Raw genomic sequence first — 19,428 nt, forward strand, 5'->3', positions numbered from 1 at the left:
TGAATAAATATTTGCATTCAGTATAACATTATGGAAATAAACTTTTGCATTAATTCCTGCAGTAGAAGTTCAGCTCCTGACAAGACCAAGTGAAGTAAGATTGAATTCTATCTATAGGATTACTAACACTGAAGCAGCACATGACAAATGGTTGTGAGCTGTGCCCAGCTTTTGTCATTTAAAGCTGCAATTTTACCTTAACTCCAAGTGAGTGGCAGGACTACAGTTCTGCTGGCTGTCAGCCCTCCCAGCAGAGAGAGGAAGGTACATTTGACACCACCCCTAGAGCACTGGTGCTTTACCTATCACAAAATGGAAGTTGCCTTTAGTTGGACTGTCAGCAGTGAGCAACACTTTATATCTTTTCCTTCCTGGCAGGTGAGTTTTGTTTTCCTTCTTTGATGCAACACCAACAACTTAACTTTTTCAGAATGAGAACAATAATTTCACACCACAAACACCAGCATATTTTGGACATTAATCTCCTGAAGTCCCTGAGGACCCAGGGCCTTTAAAGACAAAAAATAGTAGAACACATGACAGAAAGAAATCTTAATGCCAGAATTCTGCTAGACATTCAGGTTCACCAAAGACCCCAATGTTTATTTTCTTGTTCTAGAAAATAAACTTCTTCTTTTTTTAGATTCATTTTATCTAAAACTTTCTCAAAGGATGTTCTAGAAAAGTATCTTGGAAGTTTCACAATTAGAAAATAGCTCCTTTAGAAGTCTCCAAACCCTCCTAACTGTAAGTATTAAGTAAAATATTTCATATGAATGCTTGAACTTTTTGCCAAAGCCAGTAACCCTGCAGGATGGCATATGTTCACTGCTGCACAGAACTCACAGAATGAAATTTGCATAATTTTAAAAGAAGTAGCTGATTTTATTCTCTCTGTGCTACTGACATGTTACACTAACAGATGCAATGGACATTTTCAAGCACTGACTTTTCTCAAAAAAAATTTCATTCAGCAAGCTCTTTGTCCCAAAATACAAGTCTTAACAGTCAGTTTTCATTAAGAAATACAAAATTTAATAATTTTTTTCTCTTTTTCTCGAGTGTGTGCTTTTAAAATGCTTTCTTGTGTGCAGTCCCAAGCATGGCATTTACTTCAATAGCATGTGTAGCATGTCTCTAGCAACCTTAGCAGGACCCTTGAGTGAATGTCTTTTGACTGAGAGGGAAGGAAAAGCTCTGAGTGGGAGTTACCTCCCTGTTCTGTTGGTTACGGTTCTGCAGCCTAAGCCAAACAGTTACAATACAGAAAAAATTGATTAAGTATTGGCTTCAAGAAAAAAAGGGGAAAAGAAGAAAAAAATCCCTCTTTTCTGCTCTGGGTTAGCAGGTTAAGTGTTGAGAACTGGAGCAGAATGCTGCCCTGTGTTACACAAGTTTCCATCTGATTTTAAACTGCAGCAGCTGACCAAAGCTGACCACATCAAAGTTCCATCTCGAATGAGCCTTAATCCCTCAGATGACAATTCCATGTAGTACAGCATGCTCTGCATTCCAGCTGTCTGATTTAAACAGCATGGGGAACTGTAAAGGAGCAACACATAAACAAAACAACAAATATTTAATCCTAGAACAAACCACGTGTGTCTTGCAGCCTGACAGCCGTGGGGGTCCAAGGAGTTGGTGCTTAACAATGTACAAGGTCAGCTCTCCAGGGAGAGAGCCCCTGCCTTACAGCCCCCTTGGAATACACAGCAGAGGAGATGAAAGATTAGGAGAAAATAAAGCTAAACAGTTTTAATAGTCAGGAGAAAAAAATGCAAATGTAAGGTAATTAATCCAGTTGAATGGTCAAAGTATAAAGAAATGTAAAATAATTAAACAAACCAAATGTTAACCTAAACAAACCTAATCCCCTCTTGGGACTGGGGACATGAATCCTTTCTGCAAGAGGGAGGAGAGGATCTGTAGTCTCACAGATAGAAACTGTGCACCAAAGCTAAAGATAGTTATTTCAAACATGGTGTGAAAAAATATAAAAAGAAAATTATAAAAACATTCTTTATTAAACACATTCACTAATTATACCCAATATTGCACTCTCAAGGTGGTTTCCAGAAAAGTGTTAGTACACATTCCTTCTGGAATCTGATCACTAGCAAGGCTGTGTTACAATGACATATTCAGATAGCAGTAGACCATCTGTCTAGACAATCTTCTGACTCAAAAGCAAACCAAACAAAACTGATTATACTGCTGGAAGTTATCAGCTCTGGGTTGCAGAGAGAGAGGTGTTTCAAGGAAGGTTTGAAACCAGAGAATCGAAAGGACAAGGCAATATTCATGGTGCAACAGCTGCAGACAAAAGGAGGTGTGATGAGCAGATCAAAGAAGAATCACACAGGAATCACTAGTGTAACAAAAAAACCCCTGAGAAACACAGAGAGGAGGTGGTGGTAGAAACAATACTGTGCAGCACAGCTCCCAGGTCTTTAAAAGCCATTCTTCTCCACTTACTCCTATATTTTGTTTCTGTCTAATCCAGGACACAGATCATTCATACATCATATTTCTGATACTATATTTACTGAACAATGATCCAGCCCTAAACTATGAACAGAATTCATTCAACAGTTTCCCTGACAAATGCATTGTTATTTGATTGTCTGCATGGTCTGTGCTGCACAAGATACACAAGCTGCAAAGGACACAATCAAAACCTTAGCAAGGTGTAGCAGAATTTAGATGTAAATAAATATTCTTGAACACAGTGACTCAGAGAAGCACATGGGGTCAAATGTAGTACATGCCCCACGTAGTACCAACTTCTTGTTCTCTTCTGAGTCAACAAACCAAGTTATTGCCACCCACTGGAGCCCAGTCTCCTACTTCCAGAAGTCTCTAGGAGCCTTACAATGAGGTTTAACAGTCTGAGGCTCAACAGTGAAACAAGAGCCTGAAGCTCTCAGCAGCTGCTGAGTTCCTTGTGCATGTACTCCCAGAATGTCACACACTATCAGACTGATTGTTTTAGGAGCCTGGTTCTGACATGGTCTCTGCAGGCTTTGAAACCGGCAGAAGGAGAAGTTTTTTCAGTGAGTTACAGAGATGCTGCAGAAGGGTTTTGTTGGGCTTTTACTTTTTAAAAGTATATATGGGGACATTAATTTTTTTTGTCTCTAACCTTTTCAACAGATGATGACAGCTTGTAGAGAATTACTTTCTCTAGATGCTACAGGGGCAAACAGAAAGCAGCTAAAGATGAATTCACCAGAACTACACACTGTGAGTACTGGCTTATTCCAGTCAGTGCAGTCATCAAGACAAACAGGTTTTAAATGGTAGCATAACAGTGGTAGCATAACTGAACAGACTTAGCACATACTTTCCTCACTATTGCCAGGGTCCATGCACCTCTAGAAATCTTCACTGTACAGCATTGCTCATAAGCCTTTTGGAGGTCACACTGTTGTAATACATGTATAATTCACACAGATCCACAAACACAGCCAGAGCTGCAGGGGTAGGATTAAGGTCCTTTTGATTAATACTATAGGCTGTCTGCATTAGTTGTGAAGCAGTCCTTCATTCCAGCACCATCAAGTGGTATTTGTAATAACCCTGGCTGTTGTTCATGCTGTTTTCTGTTGGGAGTTTCAGTAGTGTTTAGTGGATAGGATTCCTTTGTCTCAGTACTCAGATGGCCTAAACATGTTAGACAAGAGTCTCTCATCTTGACAAAGTTCTGGTAAGTGCTTTCACTGGAAAAACAGTACAATACTGGGTCAGCAACACAGTTAAAAGTAGTTAACAGGAGAGAAATATGGTAAACATTAAATATTTTCTCAGCAAATGAGCAGTTGTTCTCCAATAAGCTACGAACTACAAGTAGGATGTGGTATGGTCCAAAGCAGACTAAAAATATGAAAACAGTACTTGATACCAGTCTTTTAATTTGGATTTTCTTCTTCTTTTGAGTGCCAGGACTCTTGTGGACAACTCGTAAAATCCCACAGTAGGAGAAGGACAGCAGAAAGAAGGGGAAAAGGAAGCCAGCAGAGAAGCGGTAGTAATTGACATTGTGCTCCCATTTCTTGATGGGGTAATGCTCAAAGCACACCAAGTGGCTCTCAGCATCCATACTGATCTCCCCGTGTGTGAAGACAAAGCAGCATGTGATGATTTCTTTGGCCCAGATGATGATGCTCACAGTAGCAGCAGCCCTCATGGTCCGAAAGTGCTGGAAGCGGAAGGGGTGCACCACGGCCAGGTAGCGGTCGATGGAGATGCAGCACAGGAAGCCCACGCTGATGTAGATGTTCTCATACAGGATGATGCCACAAACTTTGCACAGCAGCTCATCGTAGGTCCAGTTGTCATGCTGTAAAGCATACTGAAGCCAAAAAGGCAAAGAAAATATGTACAGCAGGTCTGCTATAGTCAAATTGCAAAGGTAGATCCCTAATTCGTTTTTAGCCTTGATCTGTAAATACCCATAGTACAGTGACAAGCAGTTAGCTGGCAAGCCTAATATAAACACAAATATGTACACCACAGGGGATAATGTCTCCTGGATATCATGGTTAATATTGCACTTCTCAGTCACATTCTCTGTGAAATTCACCATCTTCTGCTTCTCCCTGTGTATCACTCATCAGGGTCCTGAATGGAAGACTTAATTACATTCAGTTTTCATGTAGGGTTTATTTCTTCCACAAACCTTTAGGCTGAAGTGATTACTTGCTGCAGGATGTTAATAACCTGAAGATAAAACACAAGGAAATCTTTAGAAGGGATACAATTGTTAAATATGTAGTACACTTTTCAGAAAGCTGCCTTTTCTTAACCCTAAATCCTTGATAAAGATAAAGCCTGTCTGGGAAATCAAGATTCACATAACTCCTAGTACATAACAGAAAAGTGCCAGAAAATTATGTGGTTCAGAATCACAAAGCAAGTTACAAAGATTTGTTGTTTTAGCTTTGGAGGTATCCAAAATGGGAAGAAACATCATCTCTGGTTTACAGATGGGGGCAGAAAAGCAGAAATCAGATTTGACTGTGATGGAAAAGGTGTCTCTGGTAAACCAGCAGTCCACACAGACTTCCTCAGAGGATGTAGGGTGCACAAAACTCTTGAATATTAATTTCCATTTCTTAAATTTCCCTTTACATACAAGATACCATGTAATATGCTGTTCAATTAAGCAGAATAAAAAAAAAAGGAATTTTTAGCACTTTCTCCTACAGTTACTTGTAAAAACAATCCTGAAAGCAAGCTGTCTTCCTCTGTTGGAAGGACATGGTGAAACTCTGCTACAGTGCATCTCCATAGTCTCAGTTCTACAGGATATGCTATTAAATATTCCTTACTTGCCATCAACTCCAAAACCCACTGATTTATTTGTATCTTTCCTTTCATCTTCACTGAATATGGATGTAATTGTTTTCACCTGAAGAATCTGGTATAATCCAAACACATACCCACAGTAGCCATTGCTGTGCTATGCTATACTATACTGAACTATACTATAACAATTTAATACACAAAAACCACTGCTGACAGTGGATTAGCACTCAGTTCTACTAGGTCAAGCCTGGACCCAGCTCACAGTGATGAAACCCTCAAGTGAACAATGAAATGCCCCATCCAGCATTTTATCACTTCATGGTGTATTCACATGGGCACAGATGCTCAGCACTGGAGAACAGCAGGGCAAACTGTGCCCAGTCTGAAGGGAATGCATGTTTTACCTGGTGCTGCAGAACAGCAAGACTTTATTTCTTTCAATCTCTCCTCAGAAGATTCAGGGATGTTGGGTACATCTTTGTAAGGTTAACTGTGTGTACTCTTGTGTACTCCTTTCACAGCTTCAGATACAATGGATTCAAAAGAAGCACTATCCAAAGATAAGGCCTTGCTGGTTTTTCCTATTTGCTATGCTAATTTGCATTTTTGTCATCATCTTCTGTCCCATCTAGGAACATAAAATTTCTTCCAAGGCAATGCTTACAAACACATGGCCACACTACAGTAAAATTACTGTCAGCTTTAGCATTTGAGGATGTCAAATTATTTTTTTAATATATGTGGGATTTTTTAAAATAACAATAGATACGCTATACTCCTGTAGAAACTGAAAAAAATAATTTGCTTTAATCCAGAAAATAATTGCCTGGCTGAAATAAGTGATCAAACCTGCAAAGAATTTCATTTTTTAGCCTCAACCAGCATAATTCCACAGTATTCACAGTAAACACATACAAATAAGAATTGGGATGTAGTTTTCATCCCTTTTCTTTTGCTTTCCAAGAGAGGGAACATCAGCCCTGGTTTTGGTGGAAATATCCTTGGGAGCTACGAAGCTTTCAGTCATGAAACAACAGGCCAAGGTAAGTTCATCTCCCTCAAAACTTTCAACTCCATTGTCCAATGCAATTTGTGTGAAAGACTGCTCAAGTCTGGCACTCTGCTCTCCTCCACCTCTCAGACTCAACAGCTCCTTTGGGGTTTAAGAGACCCACACTCAATACTGTCACAAGAGTTAGAGCTCATTTATCAAGCTCAGCAGGAGAAATGCTATGAGGGGACCCAGGCACAGGTACCTGTGCTTCAGTCTGTTTGCTCCAGGAGATTGCCATAACCTTCCCCTGGAAAAAACATGACAATGATAGCAGTGCTGACATGTACAGCAGAAATCAATCACTAAAGTTATGTTCAAATTTCCCCAAACACTGATACCTAGGGGCCATTAGCTCCCCTGTAACACTATGCAGTTTCTCCAAGGCTTTATGAGCACCACATATCTCTTCCATCTGCAGACAAGGGCAGTGCACAGAATCTTTGCTGAGGCAGGTTTGATAACCTTCTTACCCCAACCCACCTTTTTAATCCAGAGCTCCAGGCCTGAGTTTGTGTTTCTTAACATTTCTGTATAATGATTTGATGACTTTTACATGTAAGGGTTTGCCTGACAGGATGATTGGCACACCTTAGTTATTCTCTAAAATACCTAAAATCTGAGACCTGTCATCATATCTACCGGCACAATGCCCAGCTAGTGTCCAGCTCCTGTCAATAGGGCCGAATAGTAATTCAAAAGTTGTAGACAGCTTTGAAAATTCAGAACTGTCTTTATATGTCTAGCACCGAGTTTCACTCAGTGTTACCCAGTGAGTCATTATGGATCACAGTATGAGGAAAAGCAGATGTACTCTACAGCTGCAGTGTTTTTTGAAAATGTTTCTTTTCCTCTAAGAACTCTCTTATGTTTTCATACAGAGAATATAATTCTCTGTAATAAGTAAAATCATTTCTGCTTAGTTTAAAAGTCTTGCCAGAATGCAGAATGTGAAGGAGGCAAAAGTCTTATTGATACAATATTATGGTAATATAATATACACTTATGATTACAGGAACATTTCCTACTCCTGGAGGAAATGCTGGATTGGGGTGTTCGAAGGGGCAGGAAGAGAAGGTTGGCTGTAACAAATGTCTTTTCCTTGTGCTATCAATCCCTCCCCAGTTTTAAAGATGGGGATGAAAAAGAAAGATCCAGATTCTTGTGCAATAGCTGTCTTATACTGCTGTTCTGATCAGTGGCAACAGTGAGCCAGGAAATCCTTCCCTTGTTTCGGTCTCCTCAGTGTATGGGCTCTGGGCTGCCTTTGTACCCTTTGACCACTCCTGCCTGGCTAAGGACAGACTCAGCAGCCAAATGGAAATACAGAGGCAGTTCAACTTTTCCTCAGCACCAGGCACACTAAATATAGCTCTGCACCAGCCAGGGAGTGAAACTGTAGGATTTTTCCAACAAACTGGTATCAAAAGAATGCACCGGCAGGTTTAAACAAAGGGGTGTGGAAGAGCCCACTCTGTTATTAAGGACATGTGGCACAATACTTTACAAGCTGTTTGAAAAAGTGGGACATGAAGGAAAGGTGATGCAGGGTATAGAAGAGAAAAGACAAATAGCTTCCTCATTACTTATTAGCCACTTCTGTAAAGAGGGAAGAGAAAAATTTCAAAAGTTGCTCTATGAAAAATATCTGGGGTGTAGACAGTCCTAAAGCTGAAAGCAGTTATGAACAGGAACACACAGGCATTTCTTTTAGACAGCTTTAATATGGATATAGTGCAGCTCTGTGACTTTTTTTTAACATAATTTATGCAACACCTTCAGTATCACAAGTCTGCAGTCATTTCCAGGCAATATTTCTCTCTCCTATATGCCACATCTTTTAGATGATACCCATCTAAGCCTAAGTCTTGGCAATAAATTAGAAGACTCTCTCCATCTACTGAGCTCCAAACAATTCTCTTGTTCCTGGATTAAAAACAAAGCCAAGGATCCCAGAGCTTCAGAAAGCCTCACTTTTTCATGGTTTAAACAAGCCAACTTTATTACTCACTGGAGAGTTCAACAACAGTTCTTTTCTTTCCCAACTCCTGTGTGCCTTAGCTGTTAACAAACACATGACTTGTCCCTGCACCATGAACCATGGAGCAGCTCACATGGCAAGTGTTGCCTGCTGGCAATGGCACAGGAAGCAGCCAGAGCCGCTGGCAGCAACAGCCTCTTCACTTTGGACCAAGTAGTAGCATGGAGCCCAGGTGGGTCTTTTCAGTTTCAGTGAACACTGCGACAATTTTCATTGTAAGAAGCCTGTCTGCAACTAGGCTTACATATATTTGGCAGAGACAAATGGGACTGAACCAAAGAATTTCCTAGCTGGAATTTGCAACCGTTGTGCTCCCAGCGTGTCTCATCCACAAAGCACCCACTTCCATTAACAGGGAGTGTAGCATGCTTGTGTGCCTGCATGGTCTCTTGCTATTTAATCTGTCCTTGCACCTGTCATACAATGCAGACAGGCCTGAGATGCTTGGCTGTCACTGCAGGACTTCAACTGTCCTGCACATCTTGGAATCAGAAACCCAGGGTGGTTTCAGTTTAGGATTTGGTTTGGGTCATTATCTACACAAAAACCAGCCCTAAAATTCACATGCTAAGCTTCCTTCAACACACGCATGTTTGTCAGTTTGTTTGATCCTGTTTCACAAAGCCTGGAAGCACAAGGTCAGATAAGAAGGCAGGGAAGGGATGAGCAGCAGAAGAGACTGGGGACTGGACAAACTACATAAAATAGGAAGAAAAGGCAAAATACCTTTAGAGTAAGTTTGAGGGAAAAAAGGAGTAGAGGAAAGTAGAACTTTGGGTATACCACCAAGAATGAAGAAAGAGCACAATGATATTTGGATTTAATCAGAAGAATTATGATGTAAAAGATGCATCTGTTGGAGCACAGAAACAAGACAAGAGGGGTGGAGCACTTCTCCTATGAGTAAGGATGAGAAAGTTGGAGTAGTTCAGCCTGGAGAAGAGAAGGCTCTGGGAAGACCTTGTTGCAGCCTTTCAGTACCTAAAGGGGACTTACAAGAAACATGGGGACAGACTTTTTGATCAGGACTTGTAAGCAACAGGACAAGGGGCAATGGTTCTAAACTACAAGAGGGTAGAATCAGACTACATACAAGGATGAATATTTTCATGATGAGGGTGATAAAACACTAGCCCAGGTTGCCCAGACAGGTGATGGATGCCCCAACCCTGGAAAAACGTTCAGGGTTAGGTCTGATGGGGCTCTGATCAACCTGGTCTATTTGAAGATGCCCCTGCTCATTGCAGGAGAGTTGGACTAGAGGGCCTTTAAAGGCCCCTTCCAAGCCAGATAATACTGATTCTAGAAGGGTATCAAGTACAAAGAGACATTAACGGCAATGAAAGATATTTCTATTCACACAAACTAAGCAAAAGAAAAGAAAGACAAGTACCTATAAGCACAAACACAAATATATATATTTGGTTTTATAATACAGAATGTAGATAATATATAATAGTAATATAATAATATATAATAATAGTATCTGTATTATATATTATATAATATGTATAACATAAATAATATATGCTATATATTTTATATAATATATAGAATATATAATTTGTATGGTTTTATTGTATATAAGTATATTTATATTTATATAAAGATAGCTGAAATATTTACTGTTGGTAAATATTTGGTTGGTTTTTATTCCAATCTTTAGAACCAGAATTATTAACCAGAATCTAACAAAATTATTTTTAACAATAGGATGGGGAATAAAGGAGAATAGAGCAGCAAAGGCTAACAGATATTTTTTAAAACTGTGTGCACTCCAGGGCATTTAGTTACAGCAGTTTGTGAATTATTGCTGGTAATGTTTCAGAAATTATGACAAATTAGGTAAAACAGACACAACACTTTGTTTTGTGAAAAAGAGGAGTCAAATTGAGCTTCTAAACTAAAGTAATTTACATCTATGCAAAATCCACTCAGTGTTTGTTACTTGCAAGTGGATTTTTCTAATGTGAACCTCTGAACGTAATAATTATTACTCTGTATAAAGGAAATTGTAAAAATGTTCTGTAACTTACAAATTACTTCTGTCATTATCAGATGACTCGTCTTATAAACCTATTGTCAAAGAAGGAAGTTGGCAACAGTTTTTTCAGAAGCCACATAAACAAAAGACTAATTAGTCATCAATGTCCAATTTTTCCTAATACAGACATGCAATTTTTTACAGTCTTGAGTAAATCATTCCGTTTGCTCCATCTTTTGATATTCTGAGAATTCCATATACTGTTTCTATACCTCTCCATTTCAAGTTTTTATGACTTTGGACTTCTTTGTTTATGCCTGCACTTATAAAGGACAACTTGAGATGAAGGGCAAGGGAGGCAGGTGGGATAATTAGCACATTTAGTCCAATATCACAGAATTACAGAATGGTTTGGGGTAGAAGGGACCTTAAGAAACATCTAGCTCCAACCATGGGCAGGAACAGCTTCCACTAGACCAGGTTGCCCAAAGTCCCATACAGCTTGGCCTTGAACACTTAAGGATGGGGCATCCATAGCTTATTGGGAAAACCTCTTTCAGTGCCTCAGCACCCTCACAGTAAAGAATTTCTTCTTCCTACTATCTAATCTAAACCTACACTCTTTTAACTTAAAGCTATTCCCTCTGTCCTATCACCACATGCCCTTGTAAAATGTCTTCCACCATCTTTCTTTTACGCTCCCTCCAGGTACTGCAAGGCAGCAGTTAGGTCACCCTGGAGCCCCCTCTTCTCCAGGCTGGGAAAAACCCAGTTCTCTCAGCCTTTCCTCACAGGAGAGGTGCCCCCATCCCTCTGATCATCTTGGAGACCCTCCTCTGGAGTCGCTCCAATAGATCCATGTCCTTCCTGTGCTGGGACCCCAGAGCTGGATGCAGCACTCCAGGTGGGGTCTCAACAGAGCAGAATGGAGGGGCAGAATCCCCTCCCTCACCCTGCTGATCATGCTGCTTTCCAGAACCCAGGACACGTTTGGTTCTCTTGACTCCAAGTGTTCCTGTCCAGCCTCTCATCCACCAACACTCCCAGGTCCTTCCCAGCAGAGCTGCTCCAATCTGTTCATCCCCCAGCCTGTGTTGATACTGGGGGGTTTCCCCAACCCAGATGCAGCCCCTTGCACTTGGTCTTGTTAAACCTCATTGAGATTCCCATGCACTCACGTCTTGAGCTTGTCCAGGTCCCTCTGGATGGCATCCCTTCCTTTAGGTGCATCACTCCTCTCTTTGGTGTCATCTACAAATCTACAAGTCTGCTGAGACTGCCCTCAATTCCTTCATCTATGTCATTAATGAAAATGCTAAATAAAACTGGTCCCAGTACGGATCCCTGAGGGATACCACTTGTCACTGAGGTCCTTTAGGACTCTGAGCCATTGACCATGACCCTCTGCATGCAGGTGTTCCACCAATTACTTATGCACCTAACAGTCCACCCATCAAATCTATCTCTCCAATTTAGAGAGAAGGATATTGTGGGGAACCATGTCAAAGGCTCTACAGAAGTCCAGAGAAATGACATCTGTGACCCTTCCCTTAGCCACTGATGCAGCCACTCCATCATAAAAGGCCATATAGGCTGATGAGGCAGGACTTGTCCTTGGTAAAGCTCTGCTGGCTGACCCAAATCACCTCCCTGTCCCTGATGTGCCCTAGCAGAGTGTCTAGAGGGGTCTGTTCTGTGATCCTCCCCAGACACAGAGGTGATGCTAACAGCTGGGTGGTACCTAGGGTCTGCCATTCTATCCTTTTAAAAGATGGGTACAATGGTTCTGTTTTGCCAATCACCTGGGACTTCTGACTGCCACGACTTCTCAAGTATCATGGACAGTAGCTTGCCTGTTCCCTCAGACTACTCACTCTATCTCACCCTACTACTTATTCTTTATCTAGGATTAGGGTCTTTTTACCTCATGTGAGGTCTGAGCAAGTGGTTGAGCACAAGAAAGTGCTGAAAAAAAATCTTTGGAAAATCCCTATTTATGGTAATAAGAAGTTCATGCAATGTGTCATTTCAGGCAAGCAGTCCAAGTAGTATCAGGGAGGTGAATCACAGCTGAAATTAGTCATGCTATAGCTGCCTCAAAGCTTTAAAAAATGACCCTCATTTGCCCCCCACTTCCTGCTGTAAAGATCAACCAAGTGGACGACATGACCCTTCAAGTATTTCATTGCTGAGTTACTATGACTAGATCCTACCCACAGGGCATGTTGAAGCTTTGTGTATGACTTGCTTGAGTACAGAACAGTGGGTGGAGGAAAACACATCACACCACTTCCTGCAGACATCTTAAATCACTCTATTAGTTAGAGAAAAAACTCCAAATCTTCCTTTCCCCTGAAATAAAACCTCAAGTCAGTCAGTCTCCCCCACAATCCTCCTTGACACAAAAGCCAAAAAACCATCCTGTCTCTGTTGAAAAAGCAGCAGGCAAGTAATAATCAGTCATCGGCAACAGAAATGCTTATAATTCCAAACTTGTACACTGATCCTCATTGAACAGGACAATGCAAGAAAAGCCAAGATTACACAGGTCTTACTTATTAGAAGTGACAAAAGCCATGATCAACATACAATATTGGTAAGGAACAATGACTAGAATAACTGTTGTAGCCTAGGATTGACATATAGGAACTTCACCCTTCTGAATTAAATGAGCTCTGATTCATTTTACCATTTACAGCCTTGGGGAAAATCATCCTTCTGATTCATTTTCCTAAACTGTATTATTGCCTCTTGATGTTGCAGCCTGCTCTGACAGCACAGTGCTACATCAGGCAATGCTAGATATCTTGCATTGAAGTCAGTGACTTCGGGTTGAATTCATATCTGTACTGCATTTCAATGAGTTTTGCCTTTCTCAGATTACCAGTGTGTCCCTGTAGCCCCAGGACTTCCACATAGCCCCTGTTTCAGAGTGGCTACCCAAAGGGAGCCATGGGAGTCACCCACAGATTTCTCTGCTGCCTTACCATGAGCCATCCATTTACATATCGCAGGCCACAGCACACTGCCAGCACCCCATCCTGGGCAGAGCACCCCATCCTGGGCAGCCCAAACCAAGGCTGAGTGAAGAACTGGCTGTCAGCCTCTACCTTTAGCCAGGTGCTCATGGCCCTGGAGCCAATGAGTGTATTGAGAACAACCTGCTCTCTGTACTCACATGCTCACGCAGAAAGGGAAAGGAATGCCAGCAACATTCGTGGCAGGCCTTTCTGTCAAGCTTCCCCAGCTTCACTCAAGGGAAAACTTGTTCAAAACCTGGCAAATTAGAGAATGAAGCAGGGACCAAATTATCTTTCTGCTTGCATCTTTTGTAATGACACTCTGAACCCAAGGAACAGAACATCATACCCTCCAAACAAAACTATCTCATTAACTAAAAGTCATTTGGGAAGCAACCAAACACCCATCTATACAATTTTTTTCTCCTTGTTTACTGATAATTCAATGGACAGGACTTATTGCACAGTGCTGCTAAGCTTGGGACATCCATACTCAATGCCTGACTAATAGCACTTGACAACCAGCAAAGGCTGTCTGATAGAAAAATTGCTAGGTCTAACTAAAAAGTGGTTGAAACTCTGGCATGTCTAAAGAGATTGAGCAGATCTCCTATTTAAGGAGAATGTGAGCATTTTCATTATTTCATGCATCAGCAAATAATGATACATTCAATAAAGTAACCTCTTTTTAAAATGCCATTTTCTGCATATATGATTCAGTATATGATTCATTTTGTACTGCAGAAGTTTTAAGACATGGTAAAATTAAAAGCTGCTTACAATATTTGAAGACTTTTCCCTTCCACTCCTCCTTTTTCTTTATTATTTTTCCTCTGTTTGGATTTATCTTAATCAAAGAGAGTAAATTCATCATGGGATAGGAGCCTGTTCAACAGAAGTACCTAACACTGTGTGCATTGTTGCCATCTAAAAAACTAAAATAATTCTTTTGTGCCTTTGTACTGTTTGTGTTTCCAGCTTACACTGATAACCATTGTGCACTTCAGACATGTTTCTGTTCTAGATCCAATTCTTCCTAGTCTAGCACACCATCCGCCCTTCCACGCACTTCTGTTTAGCTAAGCTCATTTTCTTTTAGGCTCAATTGAGTCTTTTTGGCTCTTGTTCTGTATTTCTGTATTTCTTCCTTGGATACAGAATTGGAGGGGTGGTGTGTGGGGTGCATTATGCATATGTATTTGTGCATGTCTTCAAATAGTCCTCTTCTAGTTGGTAGAAACATAACTCTACTAAACTATCCCTTATTGCTATCTTTAATTAAATTTCTTCTCTTTTTTTCAGTTTCCCTTTCGGAGATTACCCAAGTTTCCTGAGTAGAACTGAGTCAATATTCACATGGAAGACATGTTCCTCCACTGTTATTTCTTAGGGTTCTCACGAGAAGCAGTGTGCCTTGCAGAAGGTTTTCCTCTGTGCTCTTTCCCTCGTTGCTGTTCTTGCTCCCTAGATGACTACTAAAAATGTCAGTCCTTTTTTTTTTTCAACTTGAGGGTACAGGACTCCAACATCCTAGTTCCCAGTGGATTAATCACTTTTAATAAAGTGCTGGCATCTGTATCTGCAGGTTTGCTTACATTACCGTTTCCTGATTTTCCATTTCTGGATGAAAGAGGTTCAACAGGAAAACTGAGAAAAATAGTTGGAGAGGCATGACCTCATAGAAATGCAACCCCCCCACTTTAACAAGATCAAAGAAGCAATTCACAGCAAAAGCAACGACCTTGCTTGTAAACCATTCACACTTCCAAACATGCTTCTGACCAGAGAGAAGGGAGAGAATCAAATGCTTGTTACAGGGGAGTTCTGATGAGCTCATGAGGAGATGGAAAAGCTGGCACAGGAGATGTGAGATTCCAAGTTGAGAGCTGTTCAGAAATCCAGGTCCTGCTTTGGGGTAGAGGTGTAAAACCAGCTCTGAATTTTGGACTTAAGTTCAAATTTCAAATAATAATGTTCTGACATGATAGTCTCAGGGATTTTAGTTTAAGCCTCTTGTAAGTTTAAAAGACAATTGCTATTTTAGAAGCTATGTCTGAACAGTTCTTAAACATGGAGCATAAACCAGATACACCCTCTAATTAGATACGAGTAGACACTAAATCATTATCCATCACAGAGTAAAAGCTTTCCTTCCTTGGCAGAAGGAAGATGAAATGTTTCCAGATATAAAATGGAAACATTCTAATGGTTAGTAAAATACTGAGTTAAAAGAAAGCCAAACCAAGAGATCTCGGAAATATTTCCATTCTTCCCTACTGATATTTTAGCATTTTATTCAGGTGTCATTAAAGTGACTGAACTTACATTTGCTTTTGTAATTAATTTGGTTTTTATCTCTCTGTTGGCAACTCAACCTCTCTTCAAGGCTTTGTGTCTTTACTGCTGGCCCATAGGAGACAACAAGAGAAAGGAAGCTTGAAGCCTTGCTGAATAAAGTAACAATGTTCAGAAAGGAAAGTCCAGGCTCATGCCAGCAGCAATAGCTGTCTGTAGCAATATCTGAATGGAGAATGTCAGGAGGACAGCTCCTGTGGAGCAACAGAAGCAGCAGCAGAGTGCCCTCTCTGTTACATGTAGGTCAGATCAGTTTTGCATTTCTATTTGATTCTGGCATGGAGACAGATCTGAGCCTAAGCAATCCCAGATCAAACACCAAGACAACCCAGCTAGAAAGAAGTTTGTTGCCACAGAAACAATTTCTGGCAAGAGGGCTCCATGGAGAGGAACAGAGCATATACTCTCAGGTGAGCCTGTTTCTCACTCTCGCTCTAACAGGGTTTAAAACCTATTGTCTACTCTTTTTCTCTTTTCCAGAAAAATTAGCTACACATTCCAGATGAAGTGCCTAAAAAGCTCTTGTTTTCCTACCCTATGAACAGAGTTCAGAATGTGTTTCTAGTGGAGAAAAAGTGTTACAGTGGATGTATCCCTTAGAGAATAAACTGCAATGTTTTTCTTAGCTGCCTTGCTTACTAATACCTTTAGTTAAAATTATTGGTCAGTTTCTTCTAAACATTAAAGCTGCTCTGTGTCTTTTCAAAAACAATTGCCACCAGCTGTCAGGGTCAGCAGCTCTGCAAATGCTTCAGCTGGCAGAATAATTCATAACAAGCAATAAAAGCACTCAGAATAAGCTTTATAGAAAACCCAAACATATTAGAGGAGACAAACAGCTAGTTATACGGTAATGAGCTTCACAAGGCTGCTGTGTCTGGAGTTCTCTTTCCACAGTTCTTCCCTTACAAATTATTACCAAGTTGTGTAGATGTCCTCATGAGTAGACATAACTTTCTTTAGTTACCAGCACGCTGACACAATACAGCCATCAGCAGTGAAGCCCCAGGGCACCATGAATGCACCCTCAGGTCAGGACTAGAAAAACTGGAACGGAAGAAATTTTCTTCTCCATGCACTCTTCACTGGGATGCCATGAAAACTCACATTTAGAGCATCAGCTGGTTCATCTGAGGGACACCATCCACAAGGCTGGGTAGGGAAGGAAAATTTACTTTAATGCCCCCACCCTTGAACACCTGGCCCTGTGCAACTGTGCTCAGCCACAGTTATGAGGCTTCCTGTCTGAAGCAAAAGCAGCTTCAAAAGTTGTCAAAAGTCAAAAGCAGCCTCAGGCTCACCCTAATCAATGACATCTAGTACAATGACTACTCCTCTGTACCCCTAGTTCTGCAGAGACTCACTTCCCTCCCTTCTCTTCCCTTTCCCCATATCCCACTTCTCTCTTTTCCCACTGCTATAAGATTGCTTACAGTCCTCAGATCTAGAGCAAAGGGGGTCAATTTTTGTCTACCAACCACAAAGTGAAATAAATACTTCTCACTGAAGGTGTCAAGTGAAATAAGTTTTTTTTAATGAGCTATTGGAACCACCAAATCTTTCTTCATTTAAAACAGTGATATTCAAATCACAAGACTGTGATGTAGACATTTTCACCTCTGTTGCCACAGAACAACATACTTGTTTGATCCTATAAACCCAACGTTTTCTTACAGTTCTTCCCAGAACCTGTAAAGACTTTAAAACTTTGGGGATGTACTTTCCATATTATAATCTTACCTACAGCTGTATACCACTGAATGTTAAATAAACTGGAAACAATTCTTCTGCCTCTTCACTCATGTAACAGAAAGGCTTTACAAGAGCATGTGCAGGAGCAGCCTGATATGGGAAACAACAACATTGCAGCAGCAAGATGGGGAGGCAGAAAGGATAGGGGCAAGGACCGTAGAAAATTTTTTTTCCTCAAAGAAGAAATGAAAGAGTGGGTGTTAAATATACAGGATTGACTACCTTTTACTGGCTTCTTGATTAAAGAAAGCTTGAAAGAAGAAGTGGTTAGACACTCTGCTCTTCTGGGACCAGTGTGAATGCAGGGTGCTAGTGTGGAAAAAGTCACAGTGGGTACTGACTAACGGACTGCTCAGAAAGTCCCATAATGCTCACAGTGACACTGTCACGTCTTGTGAGCCAATATGTAGCCATTTTTACTTACTTTACTGTTAAGTTCCCTTATATTTTTATTAAGAAATATCTGCATGTGTTTTGAATAGAACAGGATAAGCTGTTATATTCTTCTAAACTCTCTATTTCTCAGCTTTCCTCCCCATCCAACACACAAAAGAACAAAGCATCACTCAGTGAGTTGCTTTTCTTGTTTCTTTACAAAGACTGACACGAACAGGAAAAACATTCTCATAACAAAAGTTTTTTATCCTATTGAAAAAAAAGATTAATTACTCACCTGATGGATTTCACTTCTCTAAACAAAGTCCTCACATTTCAAGTTTTCCAAGCCAGATTCTGAAAAGCAGGAAGAAAAGCAGCTTGGTGTTTGGAAAATATAGTAATGACATACATTTGAGTTACAAAGACAAAACTATATAGGTGCACACAGAGCACCCACACATCAAGGCATGTGGTTTAGCAGTTTCATGTTAGGTGTAACTTTTGGCTTGTATTCTCAGGGGAAATAAAGTCACTTACTAGTCCTTCAAAATATCTTGTATCAGTACTAGTACACAGTCTTGTACAGTACACTAGTACTTGTACACAGTACTAGTAAATGCTCTGAAAATTACTCCAGGAACTTATCTACAGGCTGCTGCTCTGATTACTTGCTGCAAACAACGAACAGTTTCTCATTTTATCTTAACAATTTCCTTTCATCAATACAACTTGAACATTCAGCTCTCCTTGTGCCTAATTGGAACTCAAGAAAATTTAATTTTTTGGGGGAAAACCTTATACAAAGTTCCTATTAGTAGGAACTTTGACAAGGAAATTAATTTTGAAGCTGTGAATTTTTTTGAACACATTGCTTTGGTTGAGTCCTCGGAGCACCTCGTTGTTTGCTTTAACAACTCACCTAGAAAACTCTCATCACCTCTCCAGGGGTGAGACCTGCTCAGTGATGGAAAATTAACTTGCTTTCAAGAATGAATAGATAAAAATGAAACTCACCTGTTAGCAGAGTTTATACAAAGAGGTTTTGCCTGCGACGTGAAGAGCACAAAACTTCCCTTCTCCTCACTCCTGCTCGGGCTGCTGGTGAAGCTTGTCCTCCTCCCAGCTGTGAGCAAGTCTGTCCGTGAAACAGCGCAGGAAAGGAGGAGGAGATTGTGTTTCAGCTCCCCTGCTCTTTATGGTTCATCTGTGAAGGAGTCAGCCCAGCCCAGCCTCTCCCTCACCCACTCATTCATAAGAGAGAGAGATGAGAGTGCCAAAAGCAGGCACTGAATACAGATATGGCAAAGTATGAGTGGTGTTCCCAGCCATCCCCACTGGCACACGCACTGACCAGCAGAGAACAGCACTGTGATCACAGCAGCTGGTGCAGAGGCCAAATCCAGCTGCTTCCAGCTTATCTAAACACACCCAGATGTTGCCTCATGCAGGCTATTGAAAATTATACAGAGTGTTAGTGTTGTTATTAGTATCATTTACAGGAAGTTGTTTCTAGAGCTCGAGTAGATCAGACCTTTACATC

At 40.7% G+C, this 19,428-nt stretch overlaps 1 protein-coding gene across 1 annotated transcript; it reads right to left on the reverse strand.

The window, feature by feature from the left end:
• Nucleotides 1-183: 183 nt before the first annotated feature.
• On the reverse strand, nt 184-18,999 carry GPR68 (G protein-coupled receptor 68). Its single transcript, XM_018907319.3, has 3 exons — nt 18,903-18,999; nt 18,184-18,242; nt 184-4,719 (listed from the first exon to the last, which is right to left on the reverse strand). The coding sequence occupies exon 3, from the start codon at nt 4,583-4,585 to the stop codon at nt 3,509-3,511; it is 1,077 nt and encodes a 358-aa protein (XP_018762864.1). The 5' UTR covers nt 4,586-4,719; nt 18,184-18,242; nt 18,903-18,999; the 3' UTR covers nt 184-3,508.
• Between the last annotated feature and the right edge of the window lie 429 nt (nt 19,000-19,428).

The sequence above is a fragment of the Serinus canaria genome, chromosome 5, assembly GCF_022539315.1.
Source record: "Serinus canaria isolate serCan28SL12 chromosome 5, serCan2020, whole genome shotgun sequence".
Taxonomy (NCBI): domain Eukaryota; kingdom Metazoa; phylum Chordata; class Aves; order Passeriformes; family Fringillidae; genus Serinus; species Serinus canaria.

Excerpts from the sequence above, each read along its gene's own strand:
- GPR68 (XM_018907319.3), bottom strand. The coding sequence starts at position 4,585 with ATGGTGAATTTCACAGAGAATGTGACTGAGAAGTGCAATATTAACCAT.